Raw genomic sequence first — 23,985 nt, 5'->3', positions numbered from 1 at the left:
CTAAGGATAAATTTGGCCCCAAACCTTGAAAACACTTGGATGGCCCTCCACCTGGAAATAACATGCTTCCAGGCTATTTTTTGCTGTAGGAGACTGAAGATGGTGAATTCTGCTACACAGACAGGATGGTTCAACTGCAACAATAAAATAGCCCACTAATGCACGATATGTTTGGGGAGGGGGGCTAATGTTGATTCACTCCCTCCCTGTGCTCTTGAAATGGCTGTCATTCCATGGCAGGCAGAGCAATGTCATTGGCTCAGTCACTGATCTACAATTTTTAAGATTTCCTAAGCAAAACAAAGAATAAATAAAAACTGAGAGGTACATATGTGGAGGGAAGGCATTGATTTTTATACCCAGTTTTGGGGCAAGGGCTGGGTGGGAAGGGAAAGCACAGAACCCTCTCCGAAGCTGTGATACATCTCTAACTGGTTGGAGGCTCACAGCCTCTCTTTGGCTTGCAGGCCTTGAATAATTAAATGCAGTTTACTCCAACCTTTTTTCCCCTGCTATGCATGACGGGCTGCAAAAAGGTTTACCATTACCTTGGGAAAGGGCTTCTTGTCCCCCTGCAGAGCCCCTGCCAGAACACAGGCCTTATATTCCCCAGTGGAAGTGCAGGTGCATTGTTTTATTCCGCCCCCCAGCACAAGAAATATGTTATCAGCTGTGAATGCTCAAGTATATGGCTCTAATTTATAAGGCTACACCAGACATGAGGAAATGGTACTTTGGCTCCTCGTGGCTCTGCTGAGTTCATTATAGAGCAGTAAAAGAGGCTCAGCCACACATAGCCCAGAATTTGGCTGAACATTCAACACCTGATAAAATTGTAGATTAGATGCTCTGCTTAGCTTCTTCTTCACTTTTTTATTCCTCAGTTTTAGTTTTACAGCGGCAAAAAAACCTAACTAGGAACAGGGGACGTTATCTCTTCCTGTCACTGCACCAAGCCCTTAACTAGGTGACCATTTGACCATTCTGAAGAGATTTATGCAAAGCTTATGAACCTAAGGACCTAGCTACAAGAGTCTCATTGATTCAGAGGAAGCGTTATAAGTGAGACAGCTTTATAAATCACCTGGCGCACAGCAGCTAACACCAGCCGCTCAGAGTAGAAACAGAGGCTCTAGACCCCTTGTACCAGGCTGGGGTGTATATAAAATGCCCCCTGGGATCGGTGTCTTGCTATTGAAGGAGCGTTCTAGGGGCCAGTTCTGGAATTTGTTGCAACGAGTCTATATTATAGATAGATAATTTCCTCGTTTGTCACTTGAGCGGAGATGGATTCACACTCTCTCCCAATTCTTTCCATCAATTTAACCGTTTAAGGGGTAAATCTGTTTATGTGCAGGAAGGCCAAGGAACTAAAGAAACTGGGACCGACAATGCTTCTATTCATCAACAAGTCAGGTATGCGGAGGCTGCTGCAAACCCATACAAGGCCTGCTGCATCATGAAGTGTCGGCTCTGAACTGGGGGATGTTGGGAACCGAGAGGGCCAGTTAGTCCCTGCCGGAGCTCACATCTGGGGGGACCTTCAAGATGATTGCTGGCTGATACATACTGAGCACTCTCCCCTTCGGGCTTGGATTCCCTGGGTAACCTTGTACAGCCAAACGGTCTCCTCGCTTACAGGGCCGGCTCCAGGCACCAGCCTGGCAAGCAGGTGCTTGGGGCGGCCGCTCCGGAAAGGGGCGGCACGTCCAGGTATTCGGTGGCAATTCGGCGGACGGTCCCTCACTCCCGCTGGGAGCAAAGGACCTCCCGCTGAATTGCCGCTGCAGATCGCAACTTTTTTTTTTTTGGGGGGTGGGGGGTGGGGGGGGCTGCTTGGGGCAGCCAAAACCCTGGAGCCGGCCCTGCTCGCTTAGCACTACACGCTGCCCTTCCTCCTATGTACCAGCCCAGCGCAACCAAGCATGCTAGTACCTAAAACAACATGCAGTTCATTGGAACTGGAGCTTCCAACACAGCTGAAACATTATACGTTGCCTGATGCAACAGAACCCCTTTTCCCCCACTAACCTTACCTACTTGTTCTGCAATACGTTGACGTGGTCCCATCTGCCTGCCCTCCAACTGTCAATATGACACACAAAAAGCAGACACAGAGCTTTATCTAGCCAATTTATAGGCAACCCCAAGGCTTGATACTCCAGCCCTTAGTCATGGAAATAACCCTTACTGGAGTGAGTAATCCCACTGACTTTAAGACTACCCACATTAGTAACTATTATTCATGGATAAGAGACTCCAAGTCTTTAGGGCATTTGATTTGTGTTCTTTCCCCCCCAGCATAAATTGCAATTATATTTCTAACCCCACAGTGATTTTTGCTCTGATGCACGGTGTAATCTCACTAATTTGCGCTTCATTTCGCCGCACACCTCATCATTTGCACATGGAAACTGCGGTGTCCCATTCTCATCCCCCCCATACATTCCTGCAACTTCTTAGAAATATAAGCCTTCCCTGAACAGCTAAGACTTCATTACTTTTACAAAATTTACTGCGGAACATTCACTAGCATGCTGTGAAGGCTCATAAATAAATTAGAGATAGACAATCCTCGGCAGGTAAATTAACATGCATTTCAAAATGCATTATCCTTGGTTCTCTATCATGCTTGTTCATTTACTCGCTAATTGGCAAAATCCGGTAGTTCACAATGGACAACCCTCTCCTCCCCCAAAAAATCATCCATGCAGCAGGGGACAGTAAGACAGACCCGGATTCAACAGCACCAATGTAAATCTGAAGTCACTGATTTCAGTGGTGTCACCCCAGATTGCACTGCTGCTAGTGAGAGGGGAATCTAGCCCACAGAAAGTAGAGTTTGACTCCTTATTTGAATAGACATGGATACGGTGGAACTCCATTACAGCCAGTTAATAAAAGTCAATGGAAGCGGAGAGCTCCCCAAAATTCTCCCCCTTATCTCCTACATGAGAATTCTGACAGACCTTGAGAAACATCCACACTAGGTATCAGAGGGGTAGCCGTGTTCGTCTGAATCTGTAAAAAGCAACAGAGGGTCCTGTGGCACCTTTGAGACTAACAGAAGTATTGGGAGCATACGCTTTCGTGGGTAAGAACCTCACTTCTACAGATGCAAGTCTTGCATCTGTAGAAGTGAGGTTCTTACCCACGAAAGCGTATGCTCCCAATACTTCTGTTAGTCTCAAAAGCATCCACACTAGAAATGCATTGGGCCCCCATCTATCCGTAGTTTAATTCCATTCACTTTGCTGGAGTTACGAATGCATTTGGCTCATTACATATACACAAATTCCACTCTGTTTTGTCTGCAGTGCCCACGGCTTGATCATAGTCAGCTACATTTCACTGAAGGTTTTATATCCCCAGTAAGTGCCCAGGCCAACAATTTGATTGCTGACATGGGGCATTACCATGCAGAAGAGACAGGATCAGGCCTCATCCCTCACTCCCTTCAATCCCCAGCTCGGTTGATGCTGGGAACTTGAGTCTCCCACAGGAGACAGTCCAGCAAGCATTGGTCTCTTGTGCCCCCATTAGCTCATTGAGAAGCAGCTTTAGAGGAAGCTGCTTACTTTCCTAATTGCAGGAAAGGACCCAGCGTTTGTATGGAGTGCATGGCAGGATTTGGAAGCCACATACCACACGTTTGCCTGGCCTGATTTAGATTCATATGCCTGGGTCTCCTGTCCTGCAGCCCAATCCCCCCTTCACTCCAACCGATCTGGCTAAACATACTGATACACGCATGCAAAAGTGGGTGTAAACAGGCATCTGAATTACAGACAAAAGAACCAATTCTTTACTCTGGGAAAATGCTCAGTATATTTATCATCTGACTAATATCTTCCAGTCTCGAATGATATTGACCAGCATTAAAAGATTATTGAAATAAGGACTCACCAAAAGAATGATAAGGAGGTTGTTACAGTTGGTGAGTAATTCTGCCCATGTGCTTTCCTCAAACAGTTTAGTGCATTTCCAACTCCATGACCACATCCCAAAGAAATCTATGCCATTCAGGTTATCAGTCCTGTATAGCCCTACAACAACAAACCAAAGTGCATAGCCCAGAACTCAGGAGCAACTCTACAACAAACCACTGCAGATACCAAGAAAGGCAACAAATTTACTAAAGAAATACATTTTGCTTTCCCAGGGTTCTTAGGAAAGCATATATTTAAATGTTCCGACAGTGTGCTTCCTAGCAGAGTATTTAATTCAATGAGTACTTGCTTGAGAATGAGTTTTTAAAAAACTCCATCCTACTTGGCTATTTCTTCAACTTAAAAACAAAGCTGTTGTCCAAGTTGTGCTGTTTATTGTACATGTACAGTATTGTACTGTAAATATACACTCCAGCACTAGACCCTCAAGGGCACTCTGCTGGCTTTTGAAGCCCAAAAGCCAATAGACTTGCTTGAGGATAAACTCCCAGGTTCCCATTTAGCCAGCAGCTGACCTTCTTCATTGGAATTTTAAGGGAGTTTTGCACAGAAATAACAGTTTCCTCAGAATGGAGCCTCTGGACTAGGCCCAATTGTGGATTCAGAGGGATGAATTCTACCCACTATCCTCTATCAGGAGGGTCCCTGTTGATTAAGTGGGAACCTCACACACTCAAGACCAGAACTAAGTCCTTAACAATTAAAACAAACAATAACAACAAAACAAACCTTTCCAGGGCTGAAAAAAGCAAGCCAGTGGGCCATGATGAAGGGGGTTCACGTAAGCAGGGAGCATAGTGCATTTAATCCATTGGAGATAAACAAGAAACGCCCCTCATCATCATATTTCCCATGAGCAACCTATACTGGGGGATGCTTAGCAGTACAGAGGGAACTGCCTTCCTGGCCTCCTCGCTACCAGGGGGAACATGGCTGTGGCAAAGAACATTTGAAACTGGTTGAGAGGGGGAACAGAACTGAGAAAATTAAGAACATAGAGGATCATTAAGAGAAAAAAAATGGGCCCTATTAATAAGGGATCCTGCAGAATGAGCTTAAATACTGAGCCAGGTCAGAAACGACACGCATTCGGACATGCTGGCTGACATGGTTCCCATAGTGGCTTCACTGTTAGGAGCAAGGGCTCACATGCAGCTGTTTCAGACACAAGCCCTGAGCAAAGGGGGAGAGAAAGAAAAGGAGATTTCAAACATCTGAGAGAAATACAGCAAATGAATGGTTTTCCGAATGGGTTACTGAAGCACATCAGGAGGTTAAGGCCCAAACTTACCAAAATGGCCAGTTTTGAGCCAACCTAAAAACTTCTCGTTTCAGAGGTGCTGAACACCTGCAGCTTCCGCCAATCTCAGATGGAGCTCTCAGTGCTCCGGATAACAAGGCCTGCAGTGTCTAAAATTAAAAATCTCACCAAAAATATACATCACTGCCCACTTTTGACAGCTGCCCAAGTTCATAGAGGAACGGCTGTGGTAGGGCCAGCAAATGAGGCCACCTCTCTGAATCCCAGTCCAGCCCCTCAACTGAAAGGCCATCCTTCCTCTCCTCTGACATCCAAACAACTAACAAGATGTGCTATCACAGCAAGAGACTTAAGCATCCAACTCTCACCATGGGGGATAAAATGTTTCCGAACACACATGCCACCCTACAAGAAAATGGGTCACTGCTCTCTAGCCAATGGCAACTTTCTTCAAGTCCACGTGATAAATGGCAGGTTCACAGAGGGAGGCATGGGCTTGCTCTGTTTGCAGGGTTTATATAACAATTTATATACGGGCTATTCTCCAGCAGTTATGCACGTGTAATTCCCATTAACAGGAGTTTGGCGTAGGCACCAACAGGAGAACAGTCCCCTAAGTGGTCAGCATTTATAGAGAATATGCATTTTATATTCTAACAATGATCAGGACGAATCCATCAGGGAAGCATACAGCAGTTGTTCTGCCTTCGCAGGGATCTCACTGCAATCCAGCACCAACTAGCTGATACCTTTAAGTATTTAAGAGAAAAGAAAAAAAAAAAATCAGCATCAACCAGCAGCCCTTTTTTCCCCTCCCAGAGCCATTAATCTCATTCACGACATACACACACGTGCCCACCCATAACAAGAAAATCAGTCGGTCAAGTGGACACCACCCAGCACGCCTGCTTGAATGGGTCTATTTCAATTGGGGATTTTGCTTTCTAAATCTCAATGAGAAATTTCCCTTTGGACAACTGCTGAGCTGAGCCTTCCTTAGCTCAGCATAAGATGATTAAAACCATGTTACCCAGGAGGAGAGAGAAAATATGGAACACTGACTATTTACCAGGGACAGAACCAGAAACCAATATCCAGAACCGCTACAGACAATGAAAGCGATTCCTTCTTTCAAAAAAATGAACTGTTTTCCCCCCGTCCCACCAAAAAAGGAAACTGTTCTAATCATTGCACATGCTGCCCTAGGTCATAATGAAACAGTTCTAGGGAGTCTGCAAAAACAGCCTCATTCTTGAGGACCCTATAAAGGGAGACAACTTAAGCAACTGACACAGAAAACCTCTAAAGATGAGCAGAGTTTCTAATAAAAACTCAATATTGTTCTTTGTTGATATATGGAAGAGAAAAATTGCTTTTATAATTGGAAGAATTTAGCATCCAATTTAGTTTCGAACAAAGGAATCCTGCAAAATTATACCTGCGCTACAGGTTTAAATTAAGTCTTTTCAATCGCTGGACCAGCAAGAGGGGGAGGGAGGCTTATAATAAGGGGAACTGCCAGGAGAAGGGGCTTAGTCTGAGTGTAACAGTAACTGTCACAAACAGTTTTCTTCTGTTAAATATTTCTTTCCTTGAGTGACAGATGTTACAATCCTGAGAGCTCCAGAGTACCGTATATAAGGCATTACAGTCCACACGTTACAGGGCATTAACCTACTGCCCAGCAATCATGCCTCATCATCATCCAATACTCACTCATGACTTCTTTTTTTCCCCCAGGTTCAGAAAACAGGTCATAATGAGAATAAAATAACACAGCAATAAGAGGCCAGGCTGAGGTCTCAGTTCCGATACTTTTCTTCTTCAGATGCAGCATAAACCAGAATTGCTTTCTGCCCTCTGTCAGCAAAGGAACACACACTCACACAACCCCCTTTTAGGGCCAAACCTTCCGCTTTATAAAATCTTATGAGACATATATTGTCATTACTGGGCCCAGTTTTGCATTCCTGGCACACGTCAAACTCCCACTGATTCAATGCAGGATTGGGCCCATTTTGGTAACACTGTCATTCTATTGAAGCTGTTACCGAAATATACCTTATACTAAGCACTGTTTTGCCAGGAGTTTAACATGTCTAGAAAAAAAATTGCTGTGAGCTAAAACCTAGCATAGCAGACAGGAGCAATTTAGTAATATTTACTTAATCAATTTGGGTGGAAGAGGGAAGCAATTTTTTTAAATAAATTATATTACTCTAGAAACATGATTTAAGATCCTTGTTTAAACTTTTAACACACACACATACACACAAAACCCACCACACCCTAACTCTAAATTAAAAACGGATATCTGGAAAATAATACGGTCTGATACACTTCAAGATCTCAACAATGTTTTTTGGGTTCCCTCCCCACCCTTCCGCCAGATTCTGAATGTAAGGATCCAATCCTACAAACCTTACTAGTGTGATGAAGGATTAATAACACAATTAGGTTCATTGATTTCAATGGGACTTCTCACATGAGTAGTAAATGCAAGATCTGGCCCTAAAAATGTGCTATTTGTGCAGTCCAGGCATATTCCACACACACCGGCAATAGATACCTCTCAAGGTTTTATTCTGAGGAACGTGTGTGCATGTTTGACAGCCAGATTGACAGAAAAAGATCCCAACAGCTCAGTATCAGAGGTCAATAACATGTGGGCTCAGAAGTATGATTACAATGGGCTCCATAACAGCCCTGGAGTCATCTCTATGATGTGGTATGATGCCGAATAAATAACACAGCTAACTATGCCTTTTAGAATGGAGTGCTAGTATAGTAACACAATAGACCATAATGATTCCAAATAAATAATTCAAATAATTCTGTTAATAAGCTTCCTTTTTAGAAGAGCTAAACATGAGTCTAAACATGCATTCAAAAATATTTTGGCCCTTCAGTAAGTTACATTCATTTAAAAAAGTCTTTCATCAAATATTTCCTTAAAAGCATAAGCTAAAAATCTAAATATATATATAAAAAAATCTGATGCTTAAATACCACAAAAATTGTGACTCAAAGCAACAAATAACCGGGGAGGCAAAAACAAAGTTAAGGGTGACAGTGCCATTATTAACCTATGTCATTGAGACCTTTCTCCACCTTCAGAAAAGCACAACATAAGGACACAGTGTCAGCCTTTACTCTGAACAGCCTGGCTTTCCCCGTTTTGTGGCACAAACCCTTAACATCTCATAACGTAGATGGTAGCGTCTCAAAACACATTCCAGAAAGGTTTTGGGTGGATTTGAGGAAGGGAAAACGGTGGCAGCTATCACATTGTGGAATGAACAAGTGAGAGTGCAAAAATTCCCAACTCCAACAGTAAATATAATTCCACATCCTTCCTTTATTACCCTTCCCCGCCCCCCGCACCTTTCCCTCCACCCAAAAAAAATCATATGCTTTCTGATTTTGTCTCACCAGACTAAAATCTATTTGTGTCAGTTCAGAGAAGGGGGAAAATATCCTCAGATTGATAGTTCCACAGGCTATTATTAGTTTGTACTAAACTCCACCGGGCACTCCTGGATTGCAGATGCTGTACTGTGCACCTGTAAACCAGAAAAGCAACCTCTGTTTCTTCCTCTCAATCAAAATTAACATTTAGATAACTGTATTAAAGAAAAAAACGGAAACCTTCAAGCACTGGTGAAGTTTGAGTCTTCTAGCAACTTGACGTCTATTTCTATTTTCCTTGGGGGGCGGGGGGGGCGGGGAACAGGAAGGATTTCACACCAAAGATTTCAAAACTTATTAGAAGAAAATAAAAATAAGGCTGCCTAAACGAACCGCCTAAAAAGAAGTAGCTTGCTGGAGTGTCACCTCCTGATAACCTACACAGAGCAATCTTTGGTCCTGCATACACACTCCAGGTAGTCACGCACTTGCAATACCGAGGGGCGTGCAATGCAATACTCAAAGCCCATCGCCACTGCTGCCCCCGATCCCTTCGCACGCTACGTGTATTAGAGAGTTTGCCAGAGAGGAGCTGCGGGTCATTACGTTAATTAACTTTCACCTATCCCTCCGAGCACACATCTCTCTCTCTCCCCACGCCTCGCTTTCGAAGGCATCTTCCTTGAAACCCGGGGAACTGCTATGCCCACGCCACCCGGGCACCTACCCCCGCCGCTCCTCCACGGGGCGGCGCGGGGAGGGTGCCAGCCCCCCTTCCCGCGCCTTGCCCCGAGGGACAGCCCGGGGGCAGGGTGCCGGGCGGGTACTCACGTGTAGTGCTGTGGAAAGCTGTAGCCGTGGACGGCGGGGGCGGCCAGCAGCAGGAGCAGCAGGAGCGGGCCGAGGGGAGCCGCGCGGCGGGGCTGCGCCGGCATCGCCATGTTGCCATGAAAGATGCAGCGGGAAGGGCGAGCGGCGGCGAGCAACCTCTGCCCCCCCTCCTCCTCCTCCTCCTCCTCCCGGGGCGGCCGAGCGCCTCCTCCTCCTCCTCCGCCGGTGCGCTGAGCCGGGCCGTTCTCAGCGGGGCAGCCGGCAACACTGAGCCCAGCAAAACGGAGCCTTTCCCTCAAATAGGCTGCCGAGGCGCCCAGCCTCCTCCCCCCTCGCCGCTTCTCCCCCCGGCCCCCCCATCGCCGGGCGGCACGCGCCCAGCCCAGCCCCGCCGCCGCGCATGCTCCCCCCGGCCCGCTGCAGCCGCCGCCGCGCGCCCCGGCCCGGCCCGAGCGCTCCGGACTCAAACGGGCGCAGCAGCGCAGCCCGTCCCCGCTCTCTACCTGTGTTCCCCACCAGGCTGTGTCCCCGCTGCAACCCCCACCCCCCATGCATCCACCCCTCCTGTGCCCCCTGCAAACCAGCCCCCTTATCTCCCTGCTCCAGCCCCTCCCTGTATACCAGCCCCCCATATTCTCCAGTGCGTCCACTCTGCCAGTGCCCCCTGCAAACCAGCTCCCCATCCCTCTCTGCATCCATCTGCCTTGTGCCCCCTGTAAACCAGCCCCCTGCAAAGCATCCCCCCAGTGCATCCACCCTGCCTGTGCCCCCACTGCAAACCAGCACCACCATCCCTCAGTGCATCACTCCTCCCTGTGCCCCCCAGCTTCCTACATCCCTTATAAACCAGCCCCTCCAGCCTACCTGTAAACCTGCCACCCCATCCCTCAGTGCATCCATCCCGCAAACCTGCCCCCCATCCCCTGGTGCATCCACACTCCCCGTGCCAGCCCCTGTACTCCTCCTGCAAACCAACACCCAGCCCCTCCTAGGGCATCCACCCTGCTTGTGCCCCCCTGCAAACCAGCCCCCCGTGCCCTCTGCAGACCAGACCCCCATCATCTCTGCTGCATCCACCCAGCCTGTGCTATTGACAGAACAAGGAGTAATGGTCTCAAGTTGCAGTAGGGGAGGTTTAGGTTGGATATTAGGGAAAAGTTTTTCAGTAGGAGGGTGGTGAAGCACTGGAATGGGTAACCTAAGGAGGTGGTGGAATCTGCTTCCTTAGAGGTTTTTAAGGCCAGGCTTGACAAAACCCTGGCTGGGATGATTTAGTCCTGCTTTGAACAGGGTTGGACTAGATGACCTCCTGAGGTCCCTTCCAACCCTGATATTCTATGATCACTGATCCCTGCAAACAAGCCCCCCATCCACCCAGTGATCCACCCTGCCTCTACCAGCCCCTGCAAACTAGTCCCCCGCCCTGTGCCCTCCTCAAACCAGTCCCCCATCCTCCCCAATACATCCACCCTGCCTGTGCCAGCCCCAGTGCCCCCTGCAAACCAGCCCCCATCCCAGTGCATCTACCCTGCCTGTGCCAGCCACTGGGCTCCCTGCAAACTAGCCCCCACCACCCTAGTGCATCCACTCTACCTTTGCCAGCACCTAGGCCCCCTGTAAACCAGCCCCATGCTCCATCCACCCTGCCTGTGCAAGCCCCAGGCCCCCTGCAAACCAGCCCCCACCCTCATCCCCCCAGTGCATCCACCCTGCCTGTGCCAGCCCCAGGGCCTCCTGCAAACCACAGATCCTCCCCAGCTGGTGCATCCACCTTGCCTGTGCCATCGCTATGCCCCCTGGAAACCAGCCCCCCACTCCAGCTGGTGCATCCACTTCTGTGCCAATCCCCATGCCAATGCAAATTAGACCCACCTCTCTGCTGCCAGTTACACCTGCTGGGGGGAAATCAGGGAGAAGGGTCTGTGCCTATTTGCATGAGAGAGGAAATTGAGATGATTTAATTCTACTCCACTAAAGAAACCATTCATTCCTACGACCTCAGGACACGTGTGCACAATGCCCAGGGCCCTCACTAATAATCTGTCTCATTCTGGCCCCTTCCATTTGGGCTGCAAAATTTAAGATTAGCACTCCCACCCCACCCCCAGTAGGCAGGAAAGTGTGTAATTTAGTTTGTGAACTTCATTTTTTTTTTTAAATAGATCTGTGCCATGCTTGGGGCACATCTGCACTTATAATTTTTTTAAAAGAACAATTTAGGGGTCATTGTCCAACAAATTGGGAGGATTTGGGGAGGGCTCTCTAAAATCCCAACTCACCCTCCAACCCTCCCACCACACCACACCCCCAAAAGCCAAGGCAAATAAATGGTCCTTGCACCATGCTCCAATGGGGCAACAAATTCTGCTTTTGGAGAAGCAAAGCAGGAAGCACATTGCAGAGCTGAGGACACCTGTCCCCCACCCTCCACAGGGCACCCTCACTCCATGCCCCCTCCCAGTTAAAATGGAGGTTGGGCAGCTAGCTTACATGCTAAAACAATCTCAACTGCCACATCATGTCACACAGGGCAGTGGTCTTGGAGGTAGCTGGCACCCAACTTCTTTGGGGTTTAAAACCTTGCACCTTCAATTTCATTCAGAAATAAATACAAAGTTAGTGCCGCACTGATGTAACATGCATCCTAAAGGAGATTCCCCCAAAACAGCAGGCTGCTGCAGTTTGATGGGCATTAAGGTATAGCAATGTGTAGAGTACATTACAGAAATGGGAGGCATTTGGTGCACTAGAGCAGAGCCCCTGCATGACCAGTTAAGGTTCACCACCATAGCACCCCTTATCAGAGCTTCCTGTGCAGGGGTTCTCACATCCTAGTGCACAGGTTCCAGCCTTCTGGCTGAGAAGCATCTAGTTCAGCTGCCTTTCAGCACAACAGAGATTTAGCTAATGCCCAGAAGACCAACAAATCAATCCATCTTCAGTGCCCTGTTCTCTGACCCCTTTCTTGGGGGACTCTGGAGTCTTTTCCTCAGCTCTAGTACTGAGCACAGACCCCCTCAGACTGAGGTGGTTTTTGGTGGGGGGGAGCATGTCTACTTTCCTGCTGCTCCAATCTCTTTATACACATCTCTCTGCAGCTTCCTCCCAAAGACTGGCCCCTCTCTCTGCCTTTTATGAGGCCTAGGTGACCATTAAGTTATCACCTGACCCTTCTTAATCCCACCCCCTTTGGCTGAGAAGTAACTAATTATGGCACAGGTGAAGCACGTGAGACAAACTGGCCTTTAACCCTCTCTAGCCCATGTTGGGGTTTTACTCCATCACAGTCAGTCCCCATGTCTAAAAGAAATGGTTGCACCATTTTGGCTGGGTGTGAATGACTAAAGGAATTCTGATGTAACCTAAATAGATTCACCAGCACCCAAGGTTATGAACTTCTGTAACAAAAGGCAGTCCAGCTTCTGTCACTGGGGGAGCTAGTATCTCCTCTTCCATGTCTTCTGCAGGTTCTGTTGTGAGTCTTTATTTTCTTTAAGTCCCAATTCCTGGAGTCAAGTGAATCACCCTTTTAATTTTTAAGAAAGTAACTGTCTAGCTCTCCAGGTTGTGGATAAAAGTTTGGAAGCATGATCTGACTGCAAGCTAAAGGTTCAAACATCAGAAGGTAAATAAAATGAACCCCAAAATTATTATTTTTTAAGTCTCATGATTTGGGGGGTCTTAGTTTAAAAAAAATCTTAAGACTTGGGGTTGGTAATACCACTTCAGGCTGATTGCATCAGAGCCTCAGTCTTAGCTGGAGAGAGTCACAGCCAGCTTGCCTTCAACAAAACCTCATCCCCAGCAAGAGACTGGGACAGTCGGTCAACTTCCCCACCCAGGATGAATGAGAAGGAGTGTCATCCCAATACTGCCTCACTATCTCCCCCAATAGCCTAAATTTAGGTTGTCTTTGGTCAGGGAACTCTGAGGACCAGAGCAACTTTGCCTCCTCTAGAACCTTAGAAACAGAGTGAAACTTTGCAAGATTATCCATATCCAGAAGTGTTTTTAAGCTAGACCCTAGCAAATGCTCCCTTAAGAGGTCTAGGTTGGATATTAGGAAAAACTATTTCACTAGGAGGGTGGTGAAGCACTGTAATGGGTTACCTAGGGAGGTGGTGGAATTTCCTTCCATAAGGTTTTTAAGGCCTGGCTTGACAAAGCCCTGGCTGGGATAATTTAGTTGGGATTGGTCCTGCTTTGAGCAGGGGGTTGGACTAGATGGTCTCCTGAGGTCTCTTCCAGCCCTGATCTTCTATGACTCTAAGAGACTTGGGTCCATCTTTTAGATGGTGACCCAAAGCACCACCAGCATCTCAGCAAGTGAAAGGGGGCTAAATGCCAGAACCCACTGGGAAACCGAAAGCTCCATCTGAATCCATGTGATCAGGTCCACATGAGGACATCTCAGAGTTGAGAAACACTGTCGTATAAATTAGAACTATGAAGATTTACTAGATTGACTATCAACCAGAAAAGGTCCATTGAGCAAGGCAGCCCAGCACACTGAGGTACAAAAATGTTGTTACATACCCGAGGTCACATAGAAAGTCAGTCATAAAACCAGCACTAGAATCCAAGGTCTAGATGGAGACGGTTTGCAGGATCCAAAAGAAGCCCCGCTTCCCACTCCTGTGCATCAATAAAATAATAATGAATGTAATACTTTTATCTCATGGTTTCCTTGTGCTCCTGTCCTTTCTTGTACTTATCTGTTGAATCTTGTCTTGGACTTAGACTGTAAGCTCCTCAGGCATGGACTGTCATTTTATTTTGTGTTTGTACAGCACCTAGCACAGCGAGGCCTTGGCCTATGATCGGTGTCCCCAAGTGCTACTGTAATACAAATACTACTAATAATTATGTAGATATTACACAGTACTTTTCATCAGAGAATCTCAAAGTGCTTTACTAAGTCAAGTAAGCATAATGTGACAGATTTGCAATCACAGGCAATATCTGTGGACCGCAGTGCGTTAAATCTGAATGGTTTATGAATGATTGTGTTCTGCTCCATGCAGTAGGGCTACCACAGCTGTAACAGAAATTAAAAAAACAGAGAGGTGATTAAGTTGAATCAATGAGACTAAACAACTCTAGAAGGGTACCAACCCCTAGAGGGGACTGTATCTACTGATTAAAGTTGGGTTTCCAGAGACGAGGAGACAAAGAAAGGGCTTTTGGCATAAAAGGATGAGCTTGAACTGACTCAGGGCCTTCTTTTGGATCCAGTAAACAGACAGAATCTTCTGTCAATACCCCTTCCTGCCTCCCCCCTCCCAGCCCCCCAAGCCTTGTGCAAGGACTTGGAAAGACTTCAGCCTACTAAGGTCTCATTACATGAATGGGAGACTCCAGGTATGTGTAGTGCATGTTTAAAGGTCTGTTGTTTGCATGTGTTTTCCCTGTAATGTTTTCACCTTAAGAATAAAGGTGCTTGCTTCAAGAGAGCTGTGTGGTAACTTGTAACCACTGGTGCTTAGCCCTCAGAGAGAAAGTGACACACAGGCACTAGTCATTAGGCAGATCGGCTTCCTGGGGATATCACAGTGTAAGGCTCTGCAGCCTTAAAATCCCCAGTCAGAAGGGAGTGGAGGAAGAGTCCCTACCCAGAGACAGGAGACTTGACTGGGCACTCTTGGAGTGGACCATGGAGGAGTGACAATCTCCACTTGATAAATGGGGAAACTGAGGCAAAGAGGGATGAAGTGTCTTGCCCCAGTCAGGAGCAAGAAGTACATTCAAGTAATTTGCACATCAAATTTAGCCCCTGTCCTCAGAAGGAGTCATATTCTGTTCTCAGTTACAGCCGTGCATTATTTTAGCATTAATGCATTTGCCATGGTCTACCTGAGAGAAGACTTTTTCTGGAGCAGCCAGTACAACTGAGAAGAGAATTTGGCCTTGGAAGTTTGGGTGCACAATGAATCCATCAATAGGCCCTAAATGTCTCTATTAACTGCTTTCCACTATTGCTGTCTAGGGTTGCTAAGAGTTGCTATCAAAGCCCTCCCAGAAAGAGTTTCCCTCTTTTTAAAAAGTTTTGCTGCAAACCTCCCTTGTGCACATGGGTATTTTGTTTTTGTTTTGTTCAGGGTCAGCTCTAGGCACCTGCATTCCAAGCATGTGCTTGGGGTGGCCCCTTTCAAGGGGCGGCATTGTGGTTCCCCCCTGCTTGGGGCAGCAAACAAAACAAAACAAAAACCACCACCACAAAAAAACAAAAACAAAAACAAAAAAAAACAACAACACACACAACACAACAACCTGGAGCCAGCCCTGGTTTTGTTGCAGTGGTTCCCCCACTCCCATTATACGTGTAGCCCTCTGCATTTGCAACTGTGAATGCTTTTAACCACGTTTTACTTTGTATTGAGAGCACTGTAATCTGGGAATAGACAGTCTGCTAAAAGCAACCCGTTTGAAAACAGTCTTAAGCATGATGGGGCAAAAATGAAGGTAATAGCACACATGAGAGGGAAAATGTTGGTTTACAGCCACTTGCTGCTAAATTAGCCCTGACATCTCCCAGATAAAGCCCTTTGCCCCTGGTACGAACCTGTATCAAGGGGCTCTCCTATATCCTCATCTTTACACAGATAGCTAGACACCAAACAAACTTTGGAAGTTTACATATATTTGCCAGTCAATGAACATAAGGGAACAACATCCATGACCTGCATTAAAACTGTAGGCATGGCAGGGATCTAAAGTCAACAACTTACCCTCAAGATATATGCTTCACCATCAAAGTAAGCAACTCACTAGGTGCACCTCCACATCAAGTAGTCCTGCCCCATTCCCTGCCATGACTTGTGCTGGAAAGTCTCACAGACACTGTGGCTACAACATTCCTTACACTTCCTGCAGCTGGGACCGGAGTACAATGTGGCCACTTGGAAAGAACAGTAGCACCAGGCACCATGAAGTTCCACAAAACTAGGATGCAGCTGGTACGTTGAATTCATTCACTGTGAGCAAAAAAAGTTTCTGCAGCTGTTTTCAAAATGTCAATTTTGATTCCCAAAGTACATCTCAGCACTTTCTCCCCACATGAATTGGAGGTAGCAGCACAGCACTGTAACATTTACTGGACCCCACATAGTTCACCACATGATTGTGTCACAGGGCTGTGGGTATGTCAGTAAAGTAGAGATCTTCCTCAGAGCCAGTTTTTCAGCACAGCTCCTTATGGTCCAATTGGGGTGGGATGGAATTCCATTTTCTTCAGGGCTTCTGCAATATCTTGCTCACCCAGGATCTGTTAGGATGCATGCATATGCCTTCCCAATACACCTGTATTGATCCAGCATGAGAAGCAGCCATGCCATGCAGGCAGCAACTAGTGAGAAACCACCACCACTTCACCAGAATATGGACCAAAGAAGAAGGCCATTGTCACAGGAAGTGTCCCATCCCTGGCAGGGGGGGTGGGGTGCGATCAAATTGTGAGGCTCTTCAAGAGATGTATTTGACAGCAGCAGAGCTATAAAATACAGTGGTGTAGTGGAAGGTAAAGGGGCTTTTTACTGCACTGTAGCATGGCAGGCACTCACCACCACAGCACCTCCTGCGGGTCATCTGGGAATTAGCTCAGTTCCAGCCTCAAAGCACCTCTTGCTGGCCAGTCTAGTGCCTGCTTCCTCCTGATCATCACTTATAGCACTTTAGACCCCACGTCCCTCCCAGATCCCAGTGCCCCTGACTTTGGGGTGCTGCCCCACAGCAGTGCCCCCCACACTCTGGGTCTCCCCTCCCCAGGGAACCCCAATCCCCTCAGCCCACCTCACCTCAGTGACCCACTGCCAGTCCTCATCTAGCCCCTTCCCACAGGAGCAAACTGCAGTCTGAAGTAACCACTCATCATCGGCAAGGGGGTTTGGACCCACTGCCTTTCCAGCCCCAGCTGCCTCCCTGCAGCCCTAGTACCTCCCCTGGCCTTTAGGAAGGCCTCAGCCTGGGGACCCACCAGGCCAGAGCTCCTCAGCTCTGCCTCTGGTACCCTGCTTGCTCTCCCAAGCAGCCTGGTCCTCTTTGCTCCTCGGCTGGAGCAAGAGTGTCTTTCATGCTCTCAGCCTGCCCTTTTCTCAGGGTCAGCTGGACCCTAATTGGGTGTGGCCACACCTGTAGCTGTTTACCCAATCAGCCTCCCTTGGCTGCTTTTAACCCCTTCCTAACTGGAGTGGGGTGACTGTCCCGCTACATGCACAAAAGGCTCTTCTAACCTTTCCGCTTCTGGAATGGAAGACACCAAAGGGAGTGAGTTTAGGGAGGCTAAGGAGAAGGATGGGAGAAGAAAGGGAAAGGTGACTAGGAGGAGAGGGGAGTGAGAGGATGAGGAAGTGAAAACGGGGCATTCCCAGCCTGCTCCTAACAAAGCAGACACGCTCAAGGTCTCTTGTACCATTGAATTCTTTGGTGTAAATCTCAGCCTAAAATCATCGCCTGCCTTCCCTGTTCCTAGGGTTTTCTCCTTCTTAGTCCCTAATTCCGTCTGCCTCTGTGAGAGATGCTCAAGCCTTTTTATAGCCTGGCTTGAGCAAACAGGCCCTGCCTGGTCTAGCCTCCGTTACTCTTATTCTGTCTCCCTCTCTCTGTCCCCAACAACTAATTAAGAATTTATTCACACTGGAAGAGTCGTTGGGCCAGAGAGAGAGTGAGGCTCTGGTTAGGGCCCATTCTTGGAGGGTGGGAGACCCTGGGTCCTGTCTCCCAGCTCCAGTCATGCTTTCATTAGTCATCCACTGTGTAAGAGCTTCAACAGGAGAGACTGAGGCAGACCCACATCATAGAATCATAGAATATCAGGATTGGAAGGGACCTCAGGAGGTCATCTAGTCCAACCCCCTGCTCAAAGCAAGCCAATCCCCAATTAAATCATCCCAGCCAGGGCTTTGTCAAGCCTGACCTTAAAAACCTCTAAGGAAGGAGATTCCACCACCTCCCTAGGTAACCCATTCCAGTGCTTCACAACTCTCCTAGTTTTTCCTAATATCCAACCTAAACCTCCCCCACTGCAACTTGAGACCATTACTAAATCCCATAGTTCTGTGGTTAAAGCACTCTCCGGAGAGCTAGGAGAACCCCATGTCAAATCCCCCCTCCTCTGGCAGAGAGGGGGAATTGAACCGGGGCTTCCCACATCCCAGGTGAGTGCTCTAACTGCTAGGCTAAAAGTTACAAGAGGGACCCTGCCTCTAGTCAGCAAATCATGCAAAAGGGGCTGGGAGGCAGTGGGACCATGGCACTGTCCCCTCTCTGCACCAGCATGCAGAGTTGGACCACTGCTTTGGAGGGATAAGGGAGAATGATCTACACCATTCCAGTGGATTGTGCATCTTCTGGGTACACTGACAACTCAGGGCAGAATTAGCACAATGGGCCTTTTCCCTTCTGAGTTATACTGGTTTGACACTGCTAAGGAGTTACTCTTGCTTTACACAAGCAGAAGTAAGACCAGAATCTCCTTGGATGGCCCAGTGTAAGGATTTTGTTTTGGAGCAGCTTGGAAGAGGCACCTGGTTCACATACAGAAGGGCTAATAATTCTGCACTAAGCTAAACCAGTGTAAATCTGAAGTCATACCATGGAGTTCGCCTGGATTTATTCTTGTGTAAATCCAAGTAGAATCTGGCTCTGCACGGCTAAAACATGCCTGTAACCGACATAGGTGTCCACCTTCCTTTTAGATTCAGCCCCTGAATGAGAGGATGGAAAGTGCTGGCTGACACACCATTAAAGTGAGACAAATAAGGGTAGGAGGTAATTAAGAGTAAACAGATGATAATAGCTAATACGCATTCTGACTTTAGAGGCTTACTCTTCTTATCCAGTGTTCGTAAACCTGAGCTTCTTGGCTGATGATGTATGGGGCCGTTTCATGCCAGATATTAGTGTTTCAGAAAAGGGAAAAAAAGAGTGCACTCGGTGCTAATAGAAACATAATAAGTAACTGCTGCGTTTACCAGAAGTCAGGGAGCACCACTGTGTGTCTGAACAGAGTTCAAGAGGGAAATAACATCCACAGCAGAGCGGTGTGCAGAGTTTCTGGAGTGCGCAGTGCAAGAACAGCAGTGAAGAAGGCAAAGAGGTACCTGTGGAACACCAGCATGAACAGCACAAGAGAAACAGAGCCCAGGTGCTCACACAAAGGATGCCCCAAGATGTAGACCTGTGAAGTGAAGCAATGTGTGTGCTTCAGGCCTCTGCTGGAATTCCACTGCAAATTCTGCAGAGAGCGTGTATCTTGACAGCCATGTGGCTTCTTTGTCCAAACTTATGGCAATCCAAATCAAAGGCTTGCTTTGACCCCAAAGTGGCCAGTATCCCTCCCCCCTCCCCAGACCTGCAGGATATGGGAGGTATGCTATCCATATCTGCTATACAATATAAAAGATATTCATGCTGCATTTCAAAGCGGCAGACTGCAGGATCACTCAGGGTGAAATTCACCCTGGTGCAGAGGCCCGGAACATGATGAGGCATCCCTTGCATGCTATTTAGGGGGTTTAATTGGGATCAGAGTGACACTTAGGCCTTTGCTAGCCCTCTGCACAGGAGGAATTACTGAGTGAAAGTTATTCTAGCCCTAGGGAGATGCAGGATAGTAGGCAAGGGAAAACTGACATTTGTCAACAACTGTCCCCTTACATCAATTATTTAGATGCAAAATCTAGCATTCTGAGGTGGGACATGGATTTGGGAGACTCACTGGATGACATTAAATTCATTACCTATAGGGCAGTGGTTCCCAAACTTTAACAACCCGCGAACCCCTTTCACTAAAATGTCAAGTCTCATGAACCCCCCCCTAAAAATGAATATTTCCAGGGATTTTCTCGCTTACCTGAGGATAAAGTATAAAAGCAGTGATCTTGGAAGTATAAAATTTGTTTTTATGACATGCTTATTATACACTATTTATTATTTATCATTACAGTATTTTATTACATTATGAAAACGGCAACACTCTTCCAAGATCTCACTTTTGTAGCTTGTATCACTTTGATTAAGCCTCTTATAAGACAAAGCTCCTAGGTTTCATCAAGGAGTATCAGATGTGAAACAGCATGAAGGTATTTAAGAAGCCAACTCAAAGAGTTCCTCCTACACAACATTCAGGTCTTGAGCAGTCCAGGCAAACAACGCACGTTACAACAAAACTTAAACTTGTTCTTCATAATAATTTTAAAAACAATACTAGCAGCCTATTTAATTTTAAAAACAGCAAAAAAATATCCACCTCCCTTTCCATTTCTTATAAGGAGTCTTGAAGTTTAAATCTCCTCAGTGTGATAGATGTGCTGGCTTTGATCTGCATAGCTCTTGGGAGTCGCTGGGGCTCTGGGCTGCTGGCCCTGTGCTGCCTGGGATCCCTAGGGACAGCTCTGTCCGCCATTAGGAAACTTTCTCCTGAGAACCCTCTGTATCATTTTGTGAACCCCCAGGGGTTCACAGACCCCAGTTTGGGAACCACTGCTATAGGGCAATATAGGTCTGTAGCATCTTATGCGCATTTAACATGCACAATTTCAGCTTTACGCGGTCGGCAAAAACAAAAAAACAAAACAACAAAAAAGAGAAAAATAACAATTTTAATACTGTACTTGTAGTGCGGGCGATTCCGCCCGCCATTCAACTCAATGTAATTTTGACTATATGCGGTTTTCGCTTTACGCACTAACCGCGGAATGGAACCCCGCGTAAGATGAGACTCGCCTGTATACTGTTAGTTAAGGAAACAGTATGTATAACTCCTTTAGAAACCAAGGGGACAGCTTCATTCATGGTGTAGCTTTACTGATTTCAAATGGAATGGCACCAGGGAAGAATTTGGCCCCAGCCAGGTGTGAAGAGAATATAACTTGCTCATTTTAAATTGTTTTCACTGACACGTGCTCCTGCGCTTGATGCAGAATGCTGCCACTTTCCTTGCTTTTATTCAGAACCTAAGCAACTTCTAGATAGTAACCAAGACTTGGCCTAGAGTCTGGCAGAGGAGATATATGTGCTTGCCCCATTTCTTGTTATGCGCCATATCATTTCAGGTATGGCGCTTGGGAAGAGCCAGGTTTTCCAGTGGTTTCCTGGTCTTTCAGCAAAATTTAGGCCATTCCTAATAACGTTCTTTCCAGTTAGGTAGATGATTGCTTAGAACTCAAGGTGGTCCAACTGATGGCCCATAGGCTGAATCTGGCCAACAGGATGATTCTGTCCAGCCTCCAGATGATTTTCAGCTTTATGCAGTCCTGTGGGCCCCTTGCGCCCCTGCTCCCAGTGGCGGCTGGCAGAGTTGCCATTCAGTTTTTATTGAGCTCAGTACAGAGATAAATCTTTGGCCTCTATTATACAGAGGTCAGACTAGATCATCTAATGGTCTCTTTTGGCCTTAAAATGTATGAAAAATAAGTGATTATTTTATGTTTCAGTTTGTGAAATGGCTAAGGACAGTATTATACAGCAGGAAGATGTAACAAAGCATGCTGTAAAAACGGAGGGCTCAGGTCTGGAAACAAAGAGCAACTGTTTAAACAGTCCCCATGTGTTGTAAACCCCTCCCCAAAAAGTGTTCTTTTCACAAGGATCCAAATTATAGGACAAAAAACACCTGAGTCAGCTAGATATTACATACCCACAGCAACACTGTCAGCATTACAGTGCTATGTTTAAATGCCAAATGGAATACAAGCAACTACCTGGTTGGAAGAATTATATATAGACTTGGCAGAAGTCAATTTTTTAAACATAATTTTGACTAATATCAATGTTTATTTTTATGCATTTTTCAATGTTATCAATTAAAATTTTCATGGTTGTGCAAAATTATGGGTTTTAAGCATTTTTTGTATTTTGATCAATTTAAATTTTCCTAGCTGTGGGAAATTCTGGGGGGGAGGGGTCAGACAATAATTATTTAATGACAGTAGATCTTGAGCTTCAAAAAGTTAAAGCGTAGAAACATTCAGACACAAGCTGTCAATATCACATGTCAAAATATACCAAGCAACTCTCCTTAAATCAAACAGTAATAAGTTCTCAAGAAGCATTTTTCTTACTTTGCCTATCTATAAATTTCAAATATTATAAGTGGAAATAGTTTTTCGTTGGTTGGTGTGTGTGTGTGGGGATAAACAACGTTTGCCAACTTTTACCCATAATAATCCTGCCGAGCCTAATTATACATCGGAAACATCTAATGAAGTTGTGTAAAGCACTTCATAGACATTAGTCTGGGGTGGCTGCATTACTTATGAGTAATTATAAAATCTTTTCTGCCACATCACAACATCATGTAGTTTGTAAATGCCACTGATTTTACAGCACTCTGTCTCAAAAATATTTTAGGATATTTTCCCAACCAAAATGGCAGTACTGTGTTTTGTATTCCCCTGCCTATAATGCAACTCTCACTTAGTACCATTATTATGGCCCTGGTTATGCAATGGGCTCCATATGGGTTCAGGAGTATGCTAGCATGGAGGATTGGGGCCTATATGTGCTCTCCTGAGAGGTATACATGGATGTCAGCACATGGTTCTTCCCATGAGAGGGGAGAAGGTCCTTCGTCCTATCTACATTCTGATCATCAACACAATAGCTGAATGAACACCTCACAGTTATGAGTGTACTTAGCCTCACAAAAGCCCTGTGAGGTAGGGAAGTTCTGTTCTCCCCACTCTACAGGAGGGGGCCTAATGCACATGGTGGATGGAGTGACTTGCCCCAGGTCACCCACAGGGTTGCCAGGAGTCCAGTTTTTGACCGGAACACCCAGTCAAAAAGGGACCATGACGGCTCCAGACGGCACCACCGACTGGGCCGTTAAAAGTCCGATTGGCGGCGCCCAGGGCTAAGGCAGACTCCCTGCCTGTCCTAGCTCCACGCGGCTCCCAGAAGTGGCCGCCAGGTCCTTGCAGCCCCTAGGTGCATGGGTGGCCAGGGAGGCTCTGTGTGCTGCCGTCGCCCCAAGTGCTGCCTCCGCAGCTCCCACTGGCCAGGAACTGCGACCAATGGGAGCTGCAGGTGCAGCGCCTGTGGGCACGAGGGCAGCACATGGAGCCTCCGTGGCTGCCTATTTGCCTAGGAGAGGCAGGGACCTGGCGACTGCTTCCTGGAAGCCACGGTAAATGACACTGGGACCCCAAGTCCCCTCCTGCACCCCAACCCCCTGCCCCAGCCCAGAGTTCCCTCCTGCACCCAAACATCCTCCTGGAGCCTGCACATCTCACCCCCCCTCACACTCCAACTCCCTACCCCAGCTCTGAGCCCCCTCCTGTACCCCAAACCCCTCATCCCTGACCCCACCCCAGAGCCTGCACCCCCAGCAGGAGTCCTCACCCCCCCATACCCAATCCCCTGTCCCAGCCTGGAGCCCTCTCCCGCACCCTGAACCCTTCATTTCTGGCCCCATCCAGAGCCTGTACCCACAGTCCAGAGCCCATACCCCTCCCCGCACCTCAACCCAGTGTCCTAGCCCGGAGCCCTCTCATGCACCCCAAGTCCCTCATCCCTGGCCCCACCCCAGAGCCCGCA

The 23,985-nt window shown here is 47.1% G+C and overlaps 1 protein-coding gene across 2 annotated transcripts in view; it reads right to left on the bottom strand.

The window, feature by feature from the left end:
- CACNA2D2 (calcium voltage-gated channel auxiliary subunit alpha2delta 2) overlaps window positions 1-9,680 on the bottom strand; it is a 597,809-nt gene extending 588,129 nt beyond the window's left edge. For both annotated transcript variants that reach the window (XM_054035873.1, XM_054035874.1), the window contains exon 1: window positions 9,451-9,680. In XM_054035873.1, the coding sequence (XP_053891848.1) occupies window positions 9,451-9,560 (110 nt within the window). In that variant the 5' untranslated portion in view covers window positions 9,561-9,680. The remainder of the gene's footprint in view (window positions 1-9,450) is intronic.
- Between the last annotated feature and the right edge of the window lie 14,305 nt (window positions 9,681-23,985).

This window comes from Malaclemys terrapin, chromosome 7, assembly GCF_027887155.1.
Source record: "Malaclemys terrapin pileata isolate rMalTer1 chromosome 7, rMalTer1.hap1, whole genome shotgun sequence".
Classification (NCBI taxonomy): Eukaryota; Metazoa; Chordata; order Testudines; family Emydidae; genus Malaclemys; species Malaclemys terrapin.
The sequence above is the reverse complement of the archived record's forward strand: the minus strand, read 5'-3'. Positions and strand labels throughout refer to the sequence as shown.